The sequence below is a fragment of the Amblyraja radiata genome, chromosome 1 (assembly GCF_010909765.2).
Source record: "Amblyraja radiata isolate CabotCenter1 chromosome 1, sAmbRad1.1.pri, whole genome shotgun sequence".
NCBI lineage: Eukaryota > Metazoa > Chordata > Chondrichthyes > Rajiformes > Rajidae > Amblyraja > Amblyraja radiata.
The window spans coordinates 138558891-138578611 of NC_045956.1; the positions used below are offsets into that span (position 1 = coordinate 138558891).

General features: G+C 43.4%; 1 protein-coding gene across 2 annotated transcripts in view; it reads left to right on the forward strand.

Moving 5' to 3' along the window:
- npr2 (natriuretic peptide receptor 2) overlaps positions 1-19721 on the forward strand; it is a 173620-nt gene that overhangs the window by 63137 nt on the left and 90762 nt on the right. For both annotated transcript variants that reach the window (XM_033031408.1, XM_033031400.1), the window contains 3 exons: positions 5283-5418; positions 6693-6777; positions 8900-9020. In XM_033031408.1, coding sequence (XP_032887299.1) covers positions 5283-5418; positions 6693-6777; positions 8900-9020 — 342 coding nt within the window. The remainder of the gene's footprint in view (positions 1-5282; positions 5419-6692; positions 6778-8899; positions 9021-19721) is intronic.

The window sequence follows — 19721 nt, forward strand, 5'->3', positions numbered from 1 at the left end:
TAGCCAAAAAAGCTAGTTGAAGCTGGTACTAAACTAGCATGTAAGAGACATTTGGACAGGTACAGGGACAGGAAAGGTTGAGAGGGATAGACGGCAAATGTAAACAAATGGAACTGGCATAGATGGGGCATCTTGGTCAGGAAAGACAAGTTGGGTCCAAGGGCCAGATTCCATGCTGTACGCCTCTTATCTGCTTGAGGACACAAAACTGACTTCAATGCAGATTTATGTTTGGAAGGCTTTCAAAGGAATCTGGCCAGGAAGGGAGAATTAGTTTTAGATGGGTAATGGACCCCAATGAATGCTGCTACGATATATGGAACACATTGATTGGTAGTAAATGGCTTTGCCTACGGCATTTACATTAGTCCTCAGCACTGGACTGAAACATTTCAGTAACTCGTAGAATGAGAATAATTTCATCAGTGCCCACTTTCTGATCGTTCCAGGGAAATGTATTGATTTGCAAATTGAGGTTTTATTTGCTTAACCAAATCTGGCTCAAATGTTGACAGGATCACCAATGGTATAACATTCAATAATTCCACTGAATAGGAAACATTTCTGCAAATACCATTCTCCCCATTATGACAATAAAACATTCTTGACGAACTATTTAAGAGAGAATATTTAAGCAAGTTCATACACATAAGCTTGTGATTTAGATCATGCATGACTAGAATTGTTTAAATTTTGATTACATTAAATGAGACAAGTCAGGTGGTGGAGGTATGGGTTGGGGAGCACTTCGAGTCCGGTGATCACAATACCATTAGTTTCAATATAATTATGGAGAAGGTCAGAAATGGACCAAGGGTTGAGATTTTTGATTGGAGAAAGGCTAACTTTGAAGAGATGCGAAAGGATTTACAATGAGTGAATTGGGACATTTTGTTTTATGGGAAGGATGTAGCAGAGAAATGGAGGACATTTAAAGGTGAAATTTTAAGAGTATAGAATCTTTATGTCCCTGTTCGGTCGAAAGGAAAAAGTAATAATTGGAAAGAGCCATGGTTTTCAAGGGAAATTGGACACTTGGTTTGGAAAAAGAGAGAGATCTACAATAATTATAGGCAGCATGGAGTAAATGAGGTGCTTGAGGAGTATAAAGAATGTAAAAAGAATCTTGAGAAAGAAATTAGAAAAGCTAAAAGAAGATATGAGGTTGCTTTGGCAAGTAAGGTGAAAGTAAATCCAAAGGGTTTCTACAGCTATATTAATAGCAAAAGGATAACGAGGGATAAAATTGGTCCATTAGAGAGTCAGAGTGGTCAGTTATCTGCAGAGCCAAAAGAGATGGGGGAGATATTGAACAATTTATTTTCTACTGTATTCACCAAGGAGAAGGATATTGAATGATGTGAGGTAAGGGAAACAAGTAGAGTAGCTATGGAAACTGAGGATCAAAGAAGATGAAGTACTGACATGCTGTTCCATTGTTTAAAAAGGGTTCTAAGAGCAATTATAGACCTGTTAGTTTGACGTCAGTGGTGGGCAAATTAATGGAAAGGATACTTAGATATCTATATTACTAAATCTCTGATCTTGACCGCTTTTGGCCCACTGTGCTGCGATTTCCGACAGAACGCCGCCACCTACGGCCGTCATTTGTGGCCACCTCGCTCAGAGCCCCTCTCCGCCTTACGAGTGCAGAGGATTTTTCCCATCGATGAAAAATCAGAGAGATATTAATGTTTATTTAAATTCACCATTCCTTCTGCTGCTGGAGGGAGGGGGAGGGACTATAAAACCAGGAAGTGGTGTGCCTCACTTAGTCTCTGCAAGATGGATAAAGCCAACGGTCATGTCTCTCTGAGCTCTGAATAACACTGAACAAATGTCTACACTGTGAGTACCCTTAATGTGGTTTGAAAATGAAAATATGGTTTGTTTGAAGGAAAAAGGCACTGCCTGCAAATAGTTGTTTGGGTGCTTTGGCTTGAAGTTGAAAGGCACTACTTACAGCAAATGGTGTCTTGGGAGCTTTGGCTTGAAGTTGAAAGGCACTACTTACTGCAAATGGTGGCTTGGGAGCTTTGATTTAAAGTTGAAAGGCACTACTTACTACAAATAGTGTCCTGGGAGCTTTGGCTTGAAGTTGAAAGGCACTACTTACTGCAAATGGTGGCGGGTAATTTGCTTGAAGTTGAAAGGCACTACTTACTGCACATGGTGGCTTGGGCGCTTTGGCTTGAAGTTGAAAGGCACCAATTACTGCAAATGTTGCAGGTGATTTGGCTTGAAGTTGAAAGGCACTAATTATTGCAAATGGTGGTGGGTGATTTGGCTTGAAGTTGAAAGGCACTTCTTACTGCAAATGGTGGCTTGGGTGCTTTGGCTTGAAGTTGAAAGGCACTACTTACTGCAAATGGTGGCATGGGTGCTTTAGCTTGAAGTTGAAGTGCACTACTTACTGCATATGGTTGAATGCAGTTGAAAGGCACTACTTACTGCAAATGATGGATTGGGTGCTTTGGCTTGAAGTTGAAAGGCACTAACTGCAAATGGTGGCATGGGTGCTTTAGCTTGAAGTTGAAGTGCACTACTTACTGCATATGGTGGCTTGGGTGCTTTAGCTTGAAGTTGAAAGGCACTATTTACTGCAAATGGTGGCTTGGGTGCTTTGCTTGAAATTGAAAGGCACTACTTACTACAAATGGTGGCTTGGGTGCTTTGGCTTGAAGTTGAAAGTCACTACTTACTGCAAATGGCAGCTTGGGTGCTTTGGCTTGAAGTTAAAAGGCACTACTGCAAATGCACACTTCCTGTTTGCATTGTATATTGATTTAAGATAAAATGCTACCACTTACGGCTGTGGTTTTTGGCCATCTTACTCAGTCCCCCCTCTGCTGAGCAGGTGCAGAGAATTCTTCCCATCGATGAAAATAAAAGTGTTATTAGTGTTTAAAAAACGTTGAGAATCTCTCTCCTGTCAATCACGCCCTGAAAGCCACACCTTTTCCGGTGGGAGGGGGAGGGGTTATAAAACCCGGAAGTGTGGGTGTGGCTCAGTCTCTGCATGATGGGGGAGGGGGAGGTCATGACACTGTCTGAGCTGTGAATCAACTGAACACACTGAATGTCTACTGAACTGTGAGTTTGGTGTTTTGTGTGGTTTTATGGTGGTTTCACCCTGCATGAAATGGTATGAAGCTGCATTTGAATTTGGTGGCCTTCGACCCTGCTTGAAGTGGAATGAAACTGCACTTGAATTTGGCGGCCTTGCATCTTGCTTGAAGTGGTATGAAACTGCACTGAATTTGGTGGTCTTGCACCCTGCTGAAAGTGGTGTGAAACTGTACTTGAATTTAGTGGCCATGGATCCACCTTGAAGTGGTATGAAACTGCACTTGAATTCGGTTGCCTTGCACGTTGCCTGAAATGGTTGGAAACTGCACTTGAATTTGGTGGCCTTCGACCCTGCTTGAAGTGGAATGAAACTGCACTTGAATTTGGCGGCCTTGCATCTTGCTTGAAGTGGTATGAAACTGCACTGAATTTGGTGGCCTTGCACCCTGCTGAAAGTGGTGTGAAACTGTACTTGAATTTAGTGGCCATGGATCCACCTTGAAGTGGTATGAAACTGCACTTGAATTCGGTTGCCTTGCACGTTGCCTGAAATGGTTGGAAACTGCACTTGAATTTGGTGGCCTTGCACCCTGCTTGAAATGGAATTTCAAGGAATAGTAATGAGTCAACTGCCAGCCCACCAGCCGTGAGTTAGCTGCCAGCAGATCAGGCTTGAAGGACTGAGCTGCCACCCCAAGAACCCATACCAGCACTCCAGAAAGCCCCCCCACTGGCCACCAATATTGGAACTGTTGGAGAGGTGGGATATTGCACCGGGGGACCTGCCCTCCCGTGTGAACATGGGACCCAAAGGGTCCCACTTAGTCTAGTAATATATATATATAATCATCTGGATAAACAGGGTCTGATTAGGAACAGTCAACATGGATTTGTGCCTGGAAGGTCATGTTTGACTAATCTTCTTGAATTTTCTGAAGAGGTTACTAGGGAAATTGATGAGGGTAAAGCGGTGGATGTTGTCTATATGGACTTCAGTAAGGCCTTTGACAAGGTTCCACATGGAAGGTTGGTTAAGAAGGTTCAATTGTTGGGTATTAATAGTGGAGTAGTAAGATGGATTCAACAGTGTTTGAATGGGAGATACCAGAGAGTAATGGTGGATAACTGGTTGTCAGGTTGGAGGCCGGTGACTAGTGGGGTGCCTCAGGGATCTGTGTTGGGTCCACTGTTGTTTGTCATATACATCAATGATCTGGATGATGGTGTGGTAAATTGGATTAGTAAGTATGCGGATGATACTAAGATAGGTGGTGTTGTGGATAATGAAGTCGATTTTCAAAGTCTACAGAGAGATTTAGGCCATTTGGAAGAGTGGGCTGAAAGATGGCAGATGGAGTTTAATGCTGATAAGTGTGAGGTGCTACATCTTGGCAGGACAAATCAAAATAGGACGTACATGGTAACGAATTAAGAAAGGCAGTTGAACAGAGGGATCCAGGAATAACTGTGTACAGTTCCCTGAAGGTGGAATCTCATGTAGATAGGGGGTAAAGAAAGCTTTTGGTGTGCTGGCCTTTATAAATCAGAGCATTGAGTTTAGAAGTTGGGATGTAATGTTAAAATTGTACAAGGCATTGGTGAGGCCAATTCTGGAATATGGTGTACAATTTTGGTCGCCAAATTATAGGAAAGCCGTCAACAAAATAGAGAAAGTACAGAGGAGATTTACTAGAATGTTACCTGGGTTTCAGCACCTAAGTTACAGAGAAAGGTTGAACAAGATAGGTCTTTATTCTTTGGAGCACAAAAGGTTAAGGGGGGGACTTGATAGAGATCTTTAAAATTATGAGAGGGATAGACAGAGTTGACGTGGATAAGCTTTTTCCATTAAGAGTAGGGAAGTTTCAAACAAAAGGACATGATTTGAGAATTAAGGGACAAAAGTTTAGGGGTAACATGAGGGGGAACTTCTTTACTCAGAGAGTGGTAGCTGTGTGGAATGAGCTTCCAGTGGAAGTGGTGGAGGCAGGTTCAATTTTATCATTTAAAAATAAATTGGATAGGTATATGGACGGGAAAGGAATGGAGGGTTATGGTCTGAGTGCAGGTAGATGGGACTAGGTGAGAGTAAGTGTTCGGCACGGACTAGAAGAGTCGAGATGGCCTGTTTCCGTGCTGTAATTGTTATATGGTTATTAGAATAGTTAAGGCCAAGTAGTGTATATTAAACAGAATTTCTTTGCATTTTTCAGGTTGTTGCTCACTATCTGGGAATAAAAAAACAGATTTACCGTATTCCCAATGTAGAGATTCAATGGCCATTAGGTTACATTCCACCAGATAACCCTCCATGTGAGTTTGAAACTGAAGAAACAACCTGCCAAAGAGGTATTGACCACGTATATCATTCTAACTGAAATTCAAGTATTATGCATGTGAATATAACTGAAGAAAAGCAAATCCCTTGTAGGTAATGCTGTTCTATAATTGCATGGGGAAAGAAAAGCTTTTTATTTTCTAAGACATACATGACATAGGTGAGGTCACATTTAAAGTGTTGTGTTGAGTTTTAGTCATCTTTTTATTTTATAGGAAAGATGTTGTTAAGCTGGAAGAGGTGCACAGAAGTTTTATGTGGATATTGCCAGGATTCGAGGGCCTGAGCTATAGTGAGAGGTTGAGTAGATTAGAACTCTATTCCTTGGAGCTCTGGAGGATGAGGGGTGATCTTATAGAGAAGCATAAAATCATGAGAGGAATAGATAGGAGGAATGTAGAGTCTTTAACCCAGAATTGGGGAATCAAAATCCAGAGGATCTAGGTTTAAGGTGAGAGGGAAAAGATTTAATAGGAGCCTGAGGGGCAACTTTTTTTTTTTAACCTAAGGGATGGTAGGTATATGGAACAAGTTGCTGGCAGAGGTAGTTGAGGCAGGTGCTATCATAACATTTCAAAAACATTTGGACAGGTACATGGATACGATAGGTTTAGAAGGATATGGGCCAAACAGGCAGGTTGGTCCAGTGTAGACAAGGCATGTTGTTCTGCATGAGCAAGTTGGGCTGAAGGACCTGTTTCCACGCTGTATGACTATGTGTAAGGCAAACTACGGGATAAATGGAAGTTTGAGAAAGAGCAAGCAGACACTGCTGGTGAGTTTGTTTATAAACACTATTTTACCCAGAGTAGGGGAATCAATGTGAGAAGGGAAAGATCTAATAGGAACCTGTGGAGCAACCTTTTCACAAAGAGTGTGGTGGAACACGCTGTCCATGGGCGCTCTGGGGGTTTTCAGGGACCATTGTGCACCGCGGGGGGTGGAATGTATCCTCAGTATGGATAGAGGAATAGTGATTTGAGAATATTTGTTTTGCTTGTATTGTGGTGGTGGGTTTGTTTATATTGTTTTGTATTGTAAATGGCATTTTTGTTTAAAAAAAAGTGGTGGGTACATGGAATAAGCTGCCAGAGGAGTTGGGCCAGGTACTATAACAACATTTAAAATACTTTTGGACAGTCACATGGATAGGAAAGGTTTTGAGGGATATGGGTGAAATGAGTGCTGGTGGGACGTATAGAATGGGGCTTCAAGGGAAAGTTGTGTATAAAGGCCTGTTTCTGTGCTGTATGATGCTATAACTTCATTATTTTTGCTTCCTCAGCTACTTTATCTCTGCTTGGAATTGTTGCGCTGGGAACTGGCCTCACTCTGGTGATTTTTATGATATCGAGTTTCCTTGCTTACCGGTAAAGTGTTTCAAAATCTGTTTCTATAAAAAAGAAAAAAGTTTGACAAATTCTGATTTTGCTATTTGAAATTAATATTTTGCATTTAAACAATTAAGATTACAACTATAGTCATACTTAGAACAACAATATAATACATGCATGCTTAGATCAACAAAACAATACAATACAACAAGACAATACAGACACATGAAATGACTCTTGCTTTATTCTGGTGTAAGAATTAAATTTGCTGGAGGAAAGCCAAAGGGTAAAGTAGCACCTGTAGACATAGAGTTGGAGTTGTGTTTCAAGTTGAGAACTTGCATCAGGTCTGAGAGTGCAGATGGGAGATGGCCACTATAAAGAGATGAGAGGAAGGGGTGAGGCAGGGGCTGGCAGGTGATAGGTGGAACCAGATGAGGAGGCCTGGATAGAGTGGATGTGGAGAGGATGTTTCCACTAGTGGGAGAGTCCAAGACCAGAGGTCATAGCCTCAGAATTAAACAACATTCCTTTAGGAAGGAGATGAGAACAAATGTCTTCAGTCAGAGGATGGTGAATCTATGGTATTCATTGCCACAGAAGGCTGTGGAGGCCGTCAATGGATATTTTTTAAGGCAGAGATTAATAGATTCAAAGGTTCAAAGGTTTGTTTATTGTCACGTTTACCAATTAAGGTACAGTGAAACTCAAATTACTCAAATCAAGGTTCTCGATTATTACGAGTGTCGGGGGTTATGGGGAGAAGGCAGGAGAATGGGGTTAGGAGGGAGAGTTACATCAGCCATGATTGAATGGCAGAGTAGACTTGATGGGATGAATGGCCTAATTCTGCGGAGCGTGAACACCTCTGTGCTGCTGAAAAAGGTCCAGCAGAGACTGCACTTCCTGAGGGTGCTCAGGAAGAATAACATCACTCAGAGACTGCTGCTGTCCTTTTATCGGTGCTCCATTGAGAGCATCCTAACATACTGTGTATGCGTATGGTACACCAGCTGCACAGCGGCTCAGAGGAAAGCGCTCCAGAGGGCCATTGACAATGCCCAGAGGATTGTCGGCTGCCCTCTCCTTACCTTGGAGGACTTACACAGTTCCCGCTGCATCAAAAAATCCCAGAGTATTATAAAGGACATTTCCCACCCCGGACACTCCCTGTTTGAACTGTTACCGTCAGGTAGACGGTACAGATCTACAAGGACAAGGACAAACAGACTTAAAAACAGTTTTTACCCCACTGCTATAAAGGCACTAAATGTAGCCGCCAAGGAACGCAGGGGCGATACATACTAAGAGACTGTGAAATCGACAGAAGGATGTAGGGCTGGGTGTTTATGCATGCTATTTTTATGATATTTATTTTAGTTGTTTATCTTTTTTTAAATATTTTACCTTGTATGTATCGTTAGCTTTTAGAAATGTTTGAATGGTGCACTGACTGGCTGACATTTTACAATTTCGTTGTACATGGTTCATGTTACAATGACAATAAAGAAACTATTCTATTCTACTATTCTATAACTTCTGAACATGAGGAGGGGGATGACAGACAGACGGTCAGGTGGAGGGCAAGGGTGGAGTTGGGAGATAGCCGCTTGTGGGTGATAATCAGACATTCGTAAAGAGAGAAGAGAGTGGGGAGCGGCAGAATTGGGTGGGGGAAGAAGAGGGGAGGCTGGAGGAGAGACAGAAACGGGAACGGTAATAAATTAGACACCGCAGGCTGCAGATGCTGAAATCTGATATGTAAGGAAGGTAATGTGGAACTGGAAAAGGGAAGGATAATGGGAGGATGAAAACAGTTGGGGAAGGGGATAGAAAGTGTTAAGTGTGTTAAGTAGGTTAAGTGTGTGAGTGAACCAGGTAGATTGGATCAGGTAGGGCTGGGGGAGAATGAAACTGGGTAAAAGGGAGCTTGGGGGTTGGAAAAAGGGAACAGAGAGAACCTGGGTGGGTTAGAAGGAGAGAGAAAGGAACACAAGGGCTGAGGATTACCCAAGCACAATGAGTTACTGCTCAACACCCAATCTGCATGTCTTCTAACTTGCAACATTAAATAGAACTAGCTTTAGAGTTGATGTATAGCTAATGGTGGATTAATTGAAGGGTGTTGATGGCACAGCTTAACGTGACACTTTAACAGGAAACTGAAGTTGGAGAAGGAATTGGCTAGTATGATGTGGCGGATCCGCTGGGAAGAATTGCAGTTGGGAAACACTGATAAATACCGGAAGAGTGCTGGCAGCCGGCTTACATTATCCCTGGTAAGTGCTCACTAGTCTATTAATGTGTTAATAACTAAAACTTGTTGACTCTCCACATCATAAAAGAGTAGGCGTCGGCAGTCTGAAAGTGCATAAAGGTGGATAAATCCACAGACCCTGACTGAATGTACACTGGAATATTTGGGAAACCAGGGAAAATAATTGCTGGGGCACTGGCAGAGAATGAATGAATGAATAAGCTTATTGGCCAACTATTCACATACATGACATATAGTGACAGTTAGGAATGACACATAAAACATTAAACATTAATAATAGAACATTATTGATTAAAAATGTGAGTCAGAGCAAAATGCGACTACATAAAATATCAGAGCTAAAGGCGACTACAGATTTTTGGTTATTGAGTAGAGTTACTACTCGTGGAAAAAAGCTGTTTTTATGTCTGGCTGTGGCAGCTTTGACAGTCCAGAGTCACCTTCCAGAGACTTGTATCATTGTTAGGCATGGATGAATTGCAGGAAGACTGGCAGATGGCTCTTGTTGTGCTTTATTCAAGAAAGGCTGCAAGGGAAAGCATGGGAACTACATAGGAGTGAACCTAAGATGAACATTGGGAAAGTTACTGGAGGAGATCCTCATAGACAAAATCTACCTGCATTTGGAAAGGAAAGGATTAATTTGGTGTAGTTAAGTGGCTTTGTGCATGGGCCATTTAATGTCTCATGAATTTAATGAAGTAATTTTGAAAAGTAGACCAAAAGGATTGTTGAGGGCAGGGCAGGAGACGTTGTCTATATGGACTTTAGCAAGGAGCCGCACAGTAAGCTGGTCTAGAAAATTCTGGAGTAACTCAGCGGGACAGCAGCATCTCTCAAGCCAAAACATCACCCATTCCTTCTCTCCAGAGATGCTGCCTGTCCCGCTGAGTTACTCCAGCATTTTGTCTACCTTTGATTTAAACCAGCATTTGCAGTTCTTTCCTACACAGGCTTGTCTAGAAGATTGGATCAAATGAGATCTAAGGTGAGCTAGCCAATCGAATACAAAATGAATAGGAAGGAACTGCAGGTGCTGGTTTAAACCAAAGATAAACACAATATGCTGGAGTAAATCAGCGGGACAAGCAACATCTCAGACTTGGTCTGAAGAAGGTTCTTGGAGTAGACTTGATGGGCTGAATGACCTAATTCTGCTCCTATCAAATGATCAAGAAGTGGATGAATGATCAAGGTAGACATTAAACCTTGTTGTAATGGGTGATTAGGATTGGACATCAGAGTCCTGTGCGTGGGCAGATTATGGTTGAGGCCAAGACACAGGCTTTGGGGGCCTGTTATCTCTCCCGTTCACTCTCTAAGATATTGGAAATTGTCAGCAATCTATTGAGAAAGATTCTTTACGCACAAAGCAGCTTTGAATTATGTGGCATCTTTACTTTCTTTTCAGTTATTGTGTTTTCAATTGCAATGATCTGGAACTTTACATATTGCAGCAACAATAAAAACAATTATTTGCATTTCTTAAAGGATTAATGGAAAATTTGTCAACAGATCAATGTAACTTATGATGTTCTTTACATACCTTTACTAATGAAAGGCAAAAAGGAAAACAGAAAACATCCAGCTAGCTATCTCATCTCCAAATTCTTTACTTTGCTACAAAGCTTTTGATTGTGGGGGTTGATGGATGTATTGTAGCTGATTTCACATTATTGCATTATTCCTGTTGTTCATCTGTATTGTAGAGCCAGTTTTGTAGTGCTTCCTTCAATATCTGCTTCAGACAATCGAGATTGGGTGTTCTTCCTGAGGTGTCCCCATTCTTATAGACAATAGGTGCAGGAGTAGGCCATTCGGCCCTTCGAGCCAGCACCACCATTCAATGTGACCATGGCTGATTATCCCCAATCAGTACCCTGTTCCTGCCTTCTCCCCATATCCCCTGACTCCGCTATCTTTATGAGCCCTATCTAGCTCTCTCTTGAAAGTATCCAGCGAACCGGCCTTCATCGCCCTCTGAGGCAGAGAATTCCACAGACTCACAACTCTCTGTGTGAGAAAATGTTCCAATAAGATGCCCTCTCATCCTTCTAAACTCCAGAGTATACAAGCCCAGCTGCTCCATTCTCTCAGCAGATGACAGTCCTGCCATCCCAGGAATTAACCTTGTAAAACTTGCGCTGCACTCCCTCAATAGCAAGAATGTCCTTCCTCAAATTAGGGGACCAAAACTGCAGACAATACTCCAGGTGTGGTCTCACCAGGGCCCTATACAACTGCAGAAGGACCTCCTTGCTCCTATACTCAACTGCTCTTGTTATGAAGGCCAACATGCCATTCGCTTTCTTCACTGCCTGCTGTACCTGCATGCTTACTTTTATTCTGATGAACAAGGACCCCCAGATCCCGTTGTACTTCCCCTTTTCCCAACTTGACACCATTTAGATAATAATCTGCCTTCCTGTTTTTGCTACCAAAGTGGATAACCTCACATTTATCCACATTAAACTGCATCTGCCATGCATCTGCCCACTCACCCAACCTGCATCTCATAGCATTCTCCTCACAGTTCACACTGCCACCCAGTTTTGTGTCATCTGCAAATTTGCTAATGTTACTTTGAATCCCTTCATCTAAATCATTGATGTATTCTTCTGATAACAGATAACCCCATCAAGACAGTAATTTGGGAAAGCTGTTTGATAAGCCTACTGCCATATCTGATGTTGCATCTTCAGACTGTTTCCAAACCTTGATATTGACAGGTCTCCAACACATCTGCTTTGGTTGCATCCTTTGCATTTTATTTTGTCTGCCTTCATTTTCGTCTTGCATTCTATGGATGATTATATTAGGTTCTCAGTTGTTGGAAAGGTTGCAACCTTCACGTGGTCCGCCCAGTTTTGACTAATGCAGTCAACCCGGCGTGTACAATCAAATAAGATCAAATAGAACAAGTTGTCCTACAACTTTAGACTGTGCATGCCATACGCAAGAAAAAGAAGAAGTTGTTGGAAATATTAGTGTGTTTATCAAGTCTCTGCACAGAATTGCTCAAACTCCCTTGGGTTGGGATACTGTGAATATCTAGGATTCTCCAGTTTCTGGCAGTTTTGCCGGATTGTGGCCCATGCATAATGTTCAACACCTCAGTGTTGTAAATATGTTGCAAATTGTCCTTTGAGCTTGTGAGTAATACTCAGTGGCTTTCCCCCCCCCCCCCCCCCCCCCCCCCAAGTCATCCGTCACAGAATTTGAAAAATAATCAACTGAAGCCCGATAAAATTTCCTTCCCATGTGAAATGGATCAGACATAACCTTAGGCCAGGATCAATCAGGGATTAATTAAGTGTTCCCTTCTGGTGATCTACATTTTAGCATGTAATTCCTGTCCATTGCTGGCCAGTAAGTACACTCTGGTATTTTGAGGAAGGAACTGTTCACTCCCAGATGTGAGGAGGGAATGTGTTTTGCAAGGTTTTCCTGCGTAGCATGAGAAAATTGTTCCTTAAACTCTGATCAAGGCCTCTTGGGTGCCCAGCTGATCTTGCTGGGATGTTGGGTTTGAGAACAGGTTGACTCTTGCACTGTGACTCTTTCCATTTTAACTGAAATCACTTGCCTCAGGATACTGCATTGTTTCATCCATTTTGGTAGTTGATTCAACCTCCGATGTTAATAACTGAAAGATCGGACTGTGTTGTCATACTGAATATTTTAAGATTCTTCTCCTTGGCATTGTTTGTGTGCTTGACTAACCCTTATTGTCTGTCACTATCTGATAACACTTCCAGACAAAAAAAGAGTTCTGTTTCCGCACCACTGTATTGACACATACATATACTCATTACTTAACATGCACACTTACATTCTATTAATAAGCAAGCATATTGCCTGCACACTTGCAAACTAGCCAGGTCCACAAAGAAGGGTTTCTCATCTCTTCATCCGACACATGCAAATTACCTCTTCATTGTGATGGGAGACACAAAATGCTGGAGTAATTCAGCGGGACAGGCAGCATCTCTGGAGAGAAGGAATAGGTGACGTTTCGGGTCGAGACCCATCTTCAGACCTTTCTTTCCTCTTTGTTGTGATGGTTAGTCTCCAGAGTTATTGATGCTCATACCTTATAAAAGGAAGAACTCGGTGGCTCAGGCAGCATCTGGGGAGGGAAACCTTGTAAGGCCTATTAATACATTAACCATATAACCATATAACAATTACAGCACGGAAACAGGCCATCTCGGCCCTACAAGTCCGTGCCGAACAACTTTTTTCCCTTAGTCCCACCTGCCTGCACTCATACCATAACCCTCCATTCCCTTCTCATCCATATGCCTATCCAATTTATTTTTAAATGATACCAACGAACCTGCCGCCACCACTTCCACTGGAAGCTCATTCCACACCGCTACCACTCTCTGAGTAAAGAAGTTCCCCCTCATGTTACCCCTAAACTTCTGTCCCTTAATTCTGAAGTCATGTCCTCTTGTTTGAATCTTCCCTATTCTCAAAGGGAAGAGCTTGATCACGTCAACTCTGTCTATCCCTCTCATCATTTTAAAGACCTCTATCAAGTCCCCCCTTAACCTTCTGCGCTCCAGAGAATAAAGACCTAACTTATTCAACCTATCTCTGTAACTTAGTTGTTGAAACCCAGGCAACATTCTAGTAAATCTCCTCTGTACTCTCTCTATTTTGTTGACATCCTTCCTATAATTGGGCGACCAAAATTGTACACCATACTCCAGATTTGGTCTCACCAATGCCTTGTACAATTTTAACATTACATCCCAGCTTCTATACTCAATGCTCTGATTTATAAAGGCTAGCATACCAAAAGCTTTCTTTACCACCCTATCTATATGAGATTCTACCTTCAAGGAACTATGCACGGTTATTCCTAGATCCCTCTGTTCAACTGTATTCTTCAATTCCCTACCATTTATCATGTACGTCCTATTTTGATTTGTCCTGCCAAGGTGTAACACCTCACATTTATCAGCATTAAACTCCATCTGCCATCTTTCAGCCCATTTTTCCAAATGGCCTAAATCACTCTGTAGACTTTGGAAATCCTCTTCATTATCCACAACACCCCCTATCTTGGTATAATCTGCATACTTACTAATCCAATTTACCACCCCTTCATCCAGATCATTGATGTACATGACAAACAACAAAGGACCCAACACAGATCCCTGAGGCACCCCACTAGTCACCTGCCTCCAACCCGACAAACAGCCATCCACCGTTACCCTCTGGCTTCTCCCATTCAGCCACTGCTGAATCCATCTTGCTATTCCTGCATTTATACCCAACAGTTTAACCTTCTTAACCAACCTTCCATGAGGAACCTTGTCAAAGGCCTTACTAAAGTCCATATAGACAACATCCACTGCTTTACCCTCGTCAATTTCCCTAGTAACCACTTCAAAAAATTCAAGAAGATTAGTCAAACATGACCTTCCAGGCACAAATCCATGTTGACTGTTCCTAATCAGACCCTGTTTATCCAGATGCTTATATATATTATCTCTAAGTATCTTTTCCATTAATTTGCCCACTACTGAAGTCAAACTAACAGGTCTATAATTGCTAGGTTTACTCTTAGAACCCTTTTTAAACAATGGAACAACATGCGCAGTACGCCAATCCTCGGGGACTATTCCCGTTTCTAATGACATTTGAAATATTTCTGTCATAGCCCCGGCTATTTCTACACTAACTTCCCTCAATGTCTTAGGGAATATCCTGTCAGGACCTGGAGACTTATCCACTTTTATATTTTTCAAAAGTGTCAGTACTTCTTTTACTTTGAAACTCATAGTATCCATAACTACTCTACTCGTTTCCCTTACCTCACATAATTCAATATCCTTCTCCTTGGTGAATACCGAAGAAAAGAAATTGTTCAATATCTCCCCCATCTCTTTTGGCTCTGCAGATAGCTGCCCACTCTGTTTCTCCAATGGACCAATTTTATCCCTCGTTATCCTTTTGCTATTAATATAGCTGTAGAAACCCTTTGGATTTACTTTCACCTTACTTGCCAAAGCAACCTCATATCTTCTTTTAGCTTTTCTAATTTCTTTCTTAAGATTCTTTTTACATTCCTTATACTCCACAAGCACCTCATTTACTTCATGCTGCCTATAATTATCGTAGATCTCCCTCTTTTTCCGAACAAGATGTCCAATTTCCCTTGAAAACCAGGGCTCTTTCCAATTTTTACTGTTTCCTTTCAACCGAACAGGAACATAAAGATTCTGTACTCTTAAAATTTCCCCTTTAAATGTCCACCATTTCTCTTCTACATCTTTCCCATAAAACAAAATGTCCCAGTCCACTCCTTTTAAATCATCTCGCATCTCATCAAAGTTAGCCTTTCTCCAATCAAAAATCTCAACCCTAGGTCCAGTTCTGACCTTCTCCATAATTATATTGAAACTAATGGTATTGTGATCACTGGACCCGAAGTGCTCCCCAACGCATACCTCCGCCACCTGTCCCGTCTCATTTCCTAACAGGAGGTCCAGCACTGACCTTCCTCTAGTAGGTACCTCTATGTATTGCTGCAAAAAACTATCCTGCACACATTTTACAAACTCCAAACCATCCAGCCCATTTACAGTATGTGTTTCCCAGTCTATGTGTGGAAAGTTGAAATCTCCCACAATCACTACCTTGTGCTTACTACTAATATCTGCTATCTCCTTACATATTTGCTCTTCCAATTCTCGTTCCCCATTTGGCGGTCTATAATACACCCCTATAAGTGTTGCTACACCTTTCCCACTTCTCAGTTCCACCCAAATAGCCTCCCTAGATGAGCCCTCCAATCTATCCTGCCAAAACACTGCTGTAATATCTTCCCTGACAAGCAATGCAACACCTCCACCTCTTGCCCCTCCAATTCTATCACACCTGAAGCAACGAAATCCTGGAATATTTAGTTTCCAATCACAGCCCTCCTGCAAACATGTTTCACTGATCGCCACAACATCATACTTCCAGGTGTCTATCCAGACTCTAAGCTCATCCACCTTTCTTACAATGCTCCTAGCATTAAAATATGCACATTTAAGAAACCCCCCGTCTCTTCTTCTCTGTTTATTTCCTTTTTTTTCTTTCTCCTCTTGTGTCCGAGTGCTTCCATTTTCTGCTTCCTGCCTCCCATTCTGTCTACTAGCTTTCTCTATTTGAGTCCCTCGCCCCAACCATTCTAGTTTAAAGTCTCCCCAGTGACCTTTGCAAATTTCCCCGCCAGGATATTGGTCCCCCTCGGGTTCAAGTGCAACCCATCCTTTCTGTACAGGTCCCACCTTCCCCAAAAGAAGTCCCAATGATCCAGAAACTTGAATCCCTGCCCTCTGCACCAGTCTTTCAGCCACGCATTTATCCTCCACCTCGCTCCATTCCTACTCTCACTGTCGCGTGGTACAGGCAGTAATCTTGAGATTGTTACCTTTTTGGTCCTTTTCCTTAACTCTCCTCCCAACTCCCTAAATCCTCCCTTCAGGACCTCTTCACTTTTTTTACCTATGTCATTTGTACCAATATGTACCACGACCTCAGGCTCCTCTCCCTCTGATTTCAGGATATCTTGGATGCGTTGAGACACGTCCGAGACCTTGGCACCAGGGAGGCAGACCACCATCCTGGTCTCCCGACTGCGTCCACAGAAACGCCTATCCGACCCCCTAACAATAGAGTCCCCAATTACTATTGCCCTCTTCTTTTTTTCCCTACCTTTCGGAGCAACAGGGCCGGTCTCTGTGCTGGAGGCCCGTCCGCTGTCGCTACCCCCGGGTAGGCTGTCATCCTCATCCGTACTCAAACAGGAGTACTTATTTGCAAGGTGTACCGACATTGGAGTACTCCCTCGTTCCTGCCTCTGCCCCTTCCCCATCCTTAGCGTGACCCACATGTCTCTCTCCCGTGGTTTTGGAGTGACCACCTCCCTATAACTCCCCTCTATGACCTCCTCACTCTCCCTGACCAGACAGAGGTCATCGAGCTGCTGCTCCAGGAACCTAATACGGTCCCTTAGGAGCCCCATCTCTCTGCACCTGGTGCAGATGTGGACGACTGGAGGGCCATCCGCCACCATGACCTCCCACATCTGACATCCAGAACAGTACACTGCTCTGACTGTCATTCTCTCGCCTTACCCTGGACCCGATACCAGTATAATCCAATAGAAACTGCTGGGAGAAATCAGCAGGTATCTGACACAAACCGCTGCTCCCTCTTGCCCTTTAAACTGCACCTTTATTATATAAACAAAAAGCACTGTACCTTTAGCCCACATTACTTCACAAGCTCTCCAGGTGACTCCTATTAGTTCTTTGCAACTAATTATAAGGCTATGAATTCATTTGTTATAAATACGTACTTGTTTGTCCAATTTCACCACCACCTGTTATTTCCACTCCCAACCACTTTATCTCTTGGCTTCACAGTCCATCAGTTGCCCATTCATTCGGAACAAGCTGAACATCTGTTTTATTGTGCAGCACTAATAGATCAATGGCACTCCATGTTTTTCAATGCTCTGAGTCTGAACATTCAACTCGGCCAATTCCAAACACTAATCCTGGAGCGTGGACAATTAGGTCAAGGTCATAAGTGATAGGAGTAGAATTAGGCCATTGGCCCATCAAGTCTACTCCGCCATTCAATCATGGCTGATCTATCTCTCCCTCCTAACCCCATTCTCCTGCTTTCTCCGCATAACTTCCGCATATGTTTCTATGTTTCTATCCTCTCCGCATCCACATCTTTCCTATAACATGATGGCCAGAGTTGAACACAATACTCTAAATGCGGCCCACCAAAGTCTTATACAATTGCAACATGACCTCCCAACTTCCATACAATACTCTGACTGAAGAAGGCCAATGTGCCAAATGCCTTTTTGACCACCTATCTAACAGCAACTTCACCTCCGAGGAACCATGCACCTGCAAAACCCCAAATGAGCACAGAGAAGCGAGTATTTTGGGGGACCATGTACCGCTTTATACTACCTTCGACCACTTTCCATTATCTTACTCGCATTGAGAACAAATTGATGGGGCGATAAATGGTCTGATAATTTTTGTCGCCGTGCCACCCTAAATTGCGAAACTGTCTCCTGAAGAGCACTAATGCACACTTCTCACCACCATGAAAAGCAATCATTCACGTTAACACGCTCACACTCAAAAATAATATATAATACTGCATTTGAAGCAAAGCAAGAATTTCATTGTCCTATCTGCGACACATGACAATAAACTCTCTTGAATCTTGAATCTTGACTTTGTTTCATTAATTTTCCTCTAGTACTTCACAAAGTAAACGTAATCAAGTTAGTTGAACACAATTTGTTCTTTAAAAAGCTCATTGGCTTTCATTTGTCAACCAACATTTAATTACATTTGGATTAATGTTTCCTTTTCCCAGATGGTTTTTTTTTCATTCCTGGCCACTTAGAGGGATATGACCTAAATGCAGGCAAATAGAATTAGCTTAGAAAGGCATCGTGGATAACATGGATGGGTTGGGTAGAAGGGCCTGTTTCCATGTTTAGCCTGACTGACCTGCAATTAAAAGCTTTTTCTTTTTTTTTGAATAAGATTGTAACAGTTACAATACTCCAATTGTTTGATATTATTTTCCCACGGAAATTAAGAAGACTGTCACATCTCATACGCAAGCATTTTAGGTCACACCCAATCTGCGGGACTAGTTTGAACAATTATAAGTAGCTCTAACAAAATTTCCTCAGGATATATTGGACCCCTTCAGTTCAGATGCAACAGTTCTTCTTGCACAGGTCACCTCTGCTCCAGTAGAGATGCCAAGGGTTCAAGAAACGGAATCCCTCTTGCCTGCACCATTCAGCCATTCTTAGGTCATAAGGTTATAAGGAACTAGACTAAGTGGGATCCAGTCACACGGGAGACCTGGACCCCCAACGCTACCCAACCCCCATATTCCACCACTCACCTTTTCACCCAATGCAACCCGTTCCCCCAACGCAATAATCCACCACTCACCCATAGCCCCTAACTGCGCAGGTGCGGCTCATTTCCCCTCATCCCCCAGCACTCCCTCCCCCTACGCTTCATGTGCAGTGTGGAGGGGGGTTGGTGTAGGAGGACGGAGAGTGTGGTATGGGGGGAGGGTGTGTGTAGGGGAGGGGGTTGTGTGGTGGGGGAGTGGGGTGGGAGGGGGTGCGTGGGGGAAGGTGGCTGCGTGGGGGAAGGCGACTGCGTGTGGGAGGGGGCTGTGGGTGAGGGGGCTGTGTGGGGGAGGGTGGGGTGTGGGGAGGGATGTGCGTGGGGGAGGGAGGGTGATGGGGAGGGGGGGTGCGCGGGGGAGGGGTGTATGTGGGGGACGGAGGGTGTTGGGGAGGGTGTTGGGGAGGGGATGTGGGGCAGGGGGTGTCGGGGAAGGAGAGGTGTGGGGGATGGGGGTGTGTGGGAGAGGGGTGGGGGTGTGTGCGGGGGCAGGGAGGTGTGTGGGGGAGGGGGGCGTGGGGGAGGGGGGTGTGGGGGAAGGGTGGTGTAGACATGGGGGGGGAAGAGAACTCACAGAAAAGACAGGTTGTGGGGGAGAGGGTGGTATCATGGGGATGGGGGCAGAAGCCAGCGAGGGGGGCCAGAGGGGAAGGGGCTGGAGCTGACGTTGCGATGGGGACTCACAGCGGGCGCTGGTCATTCTCCTCCGCCGGGATCAGAATCTC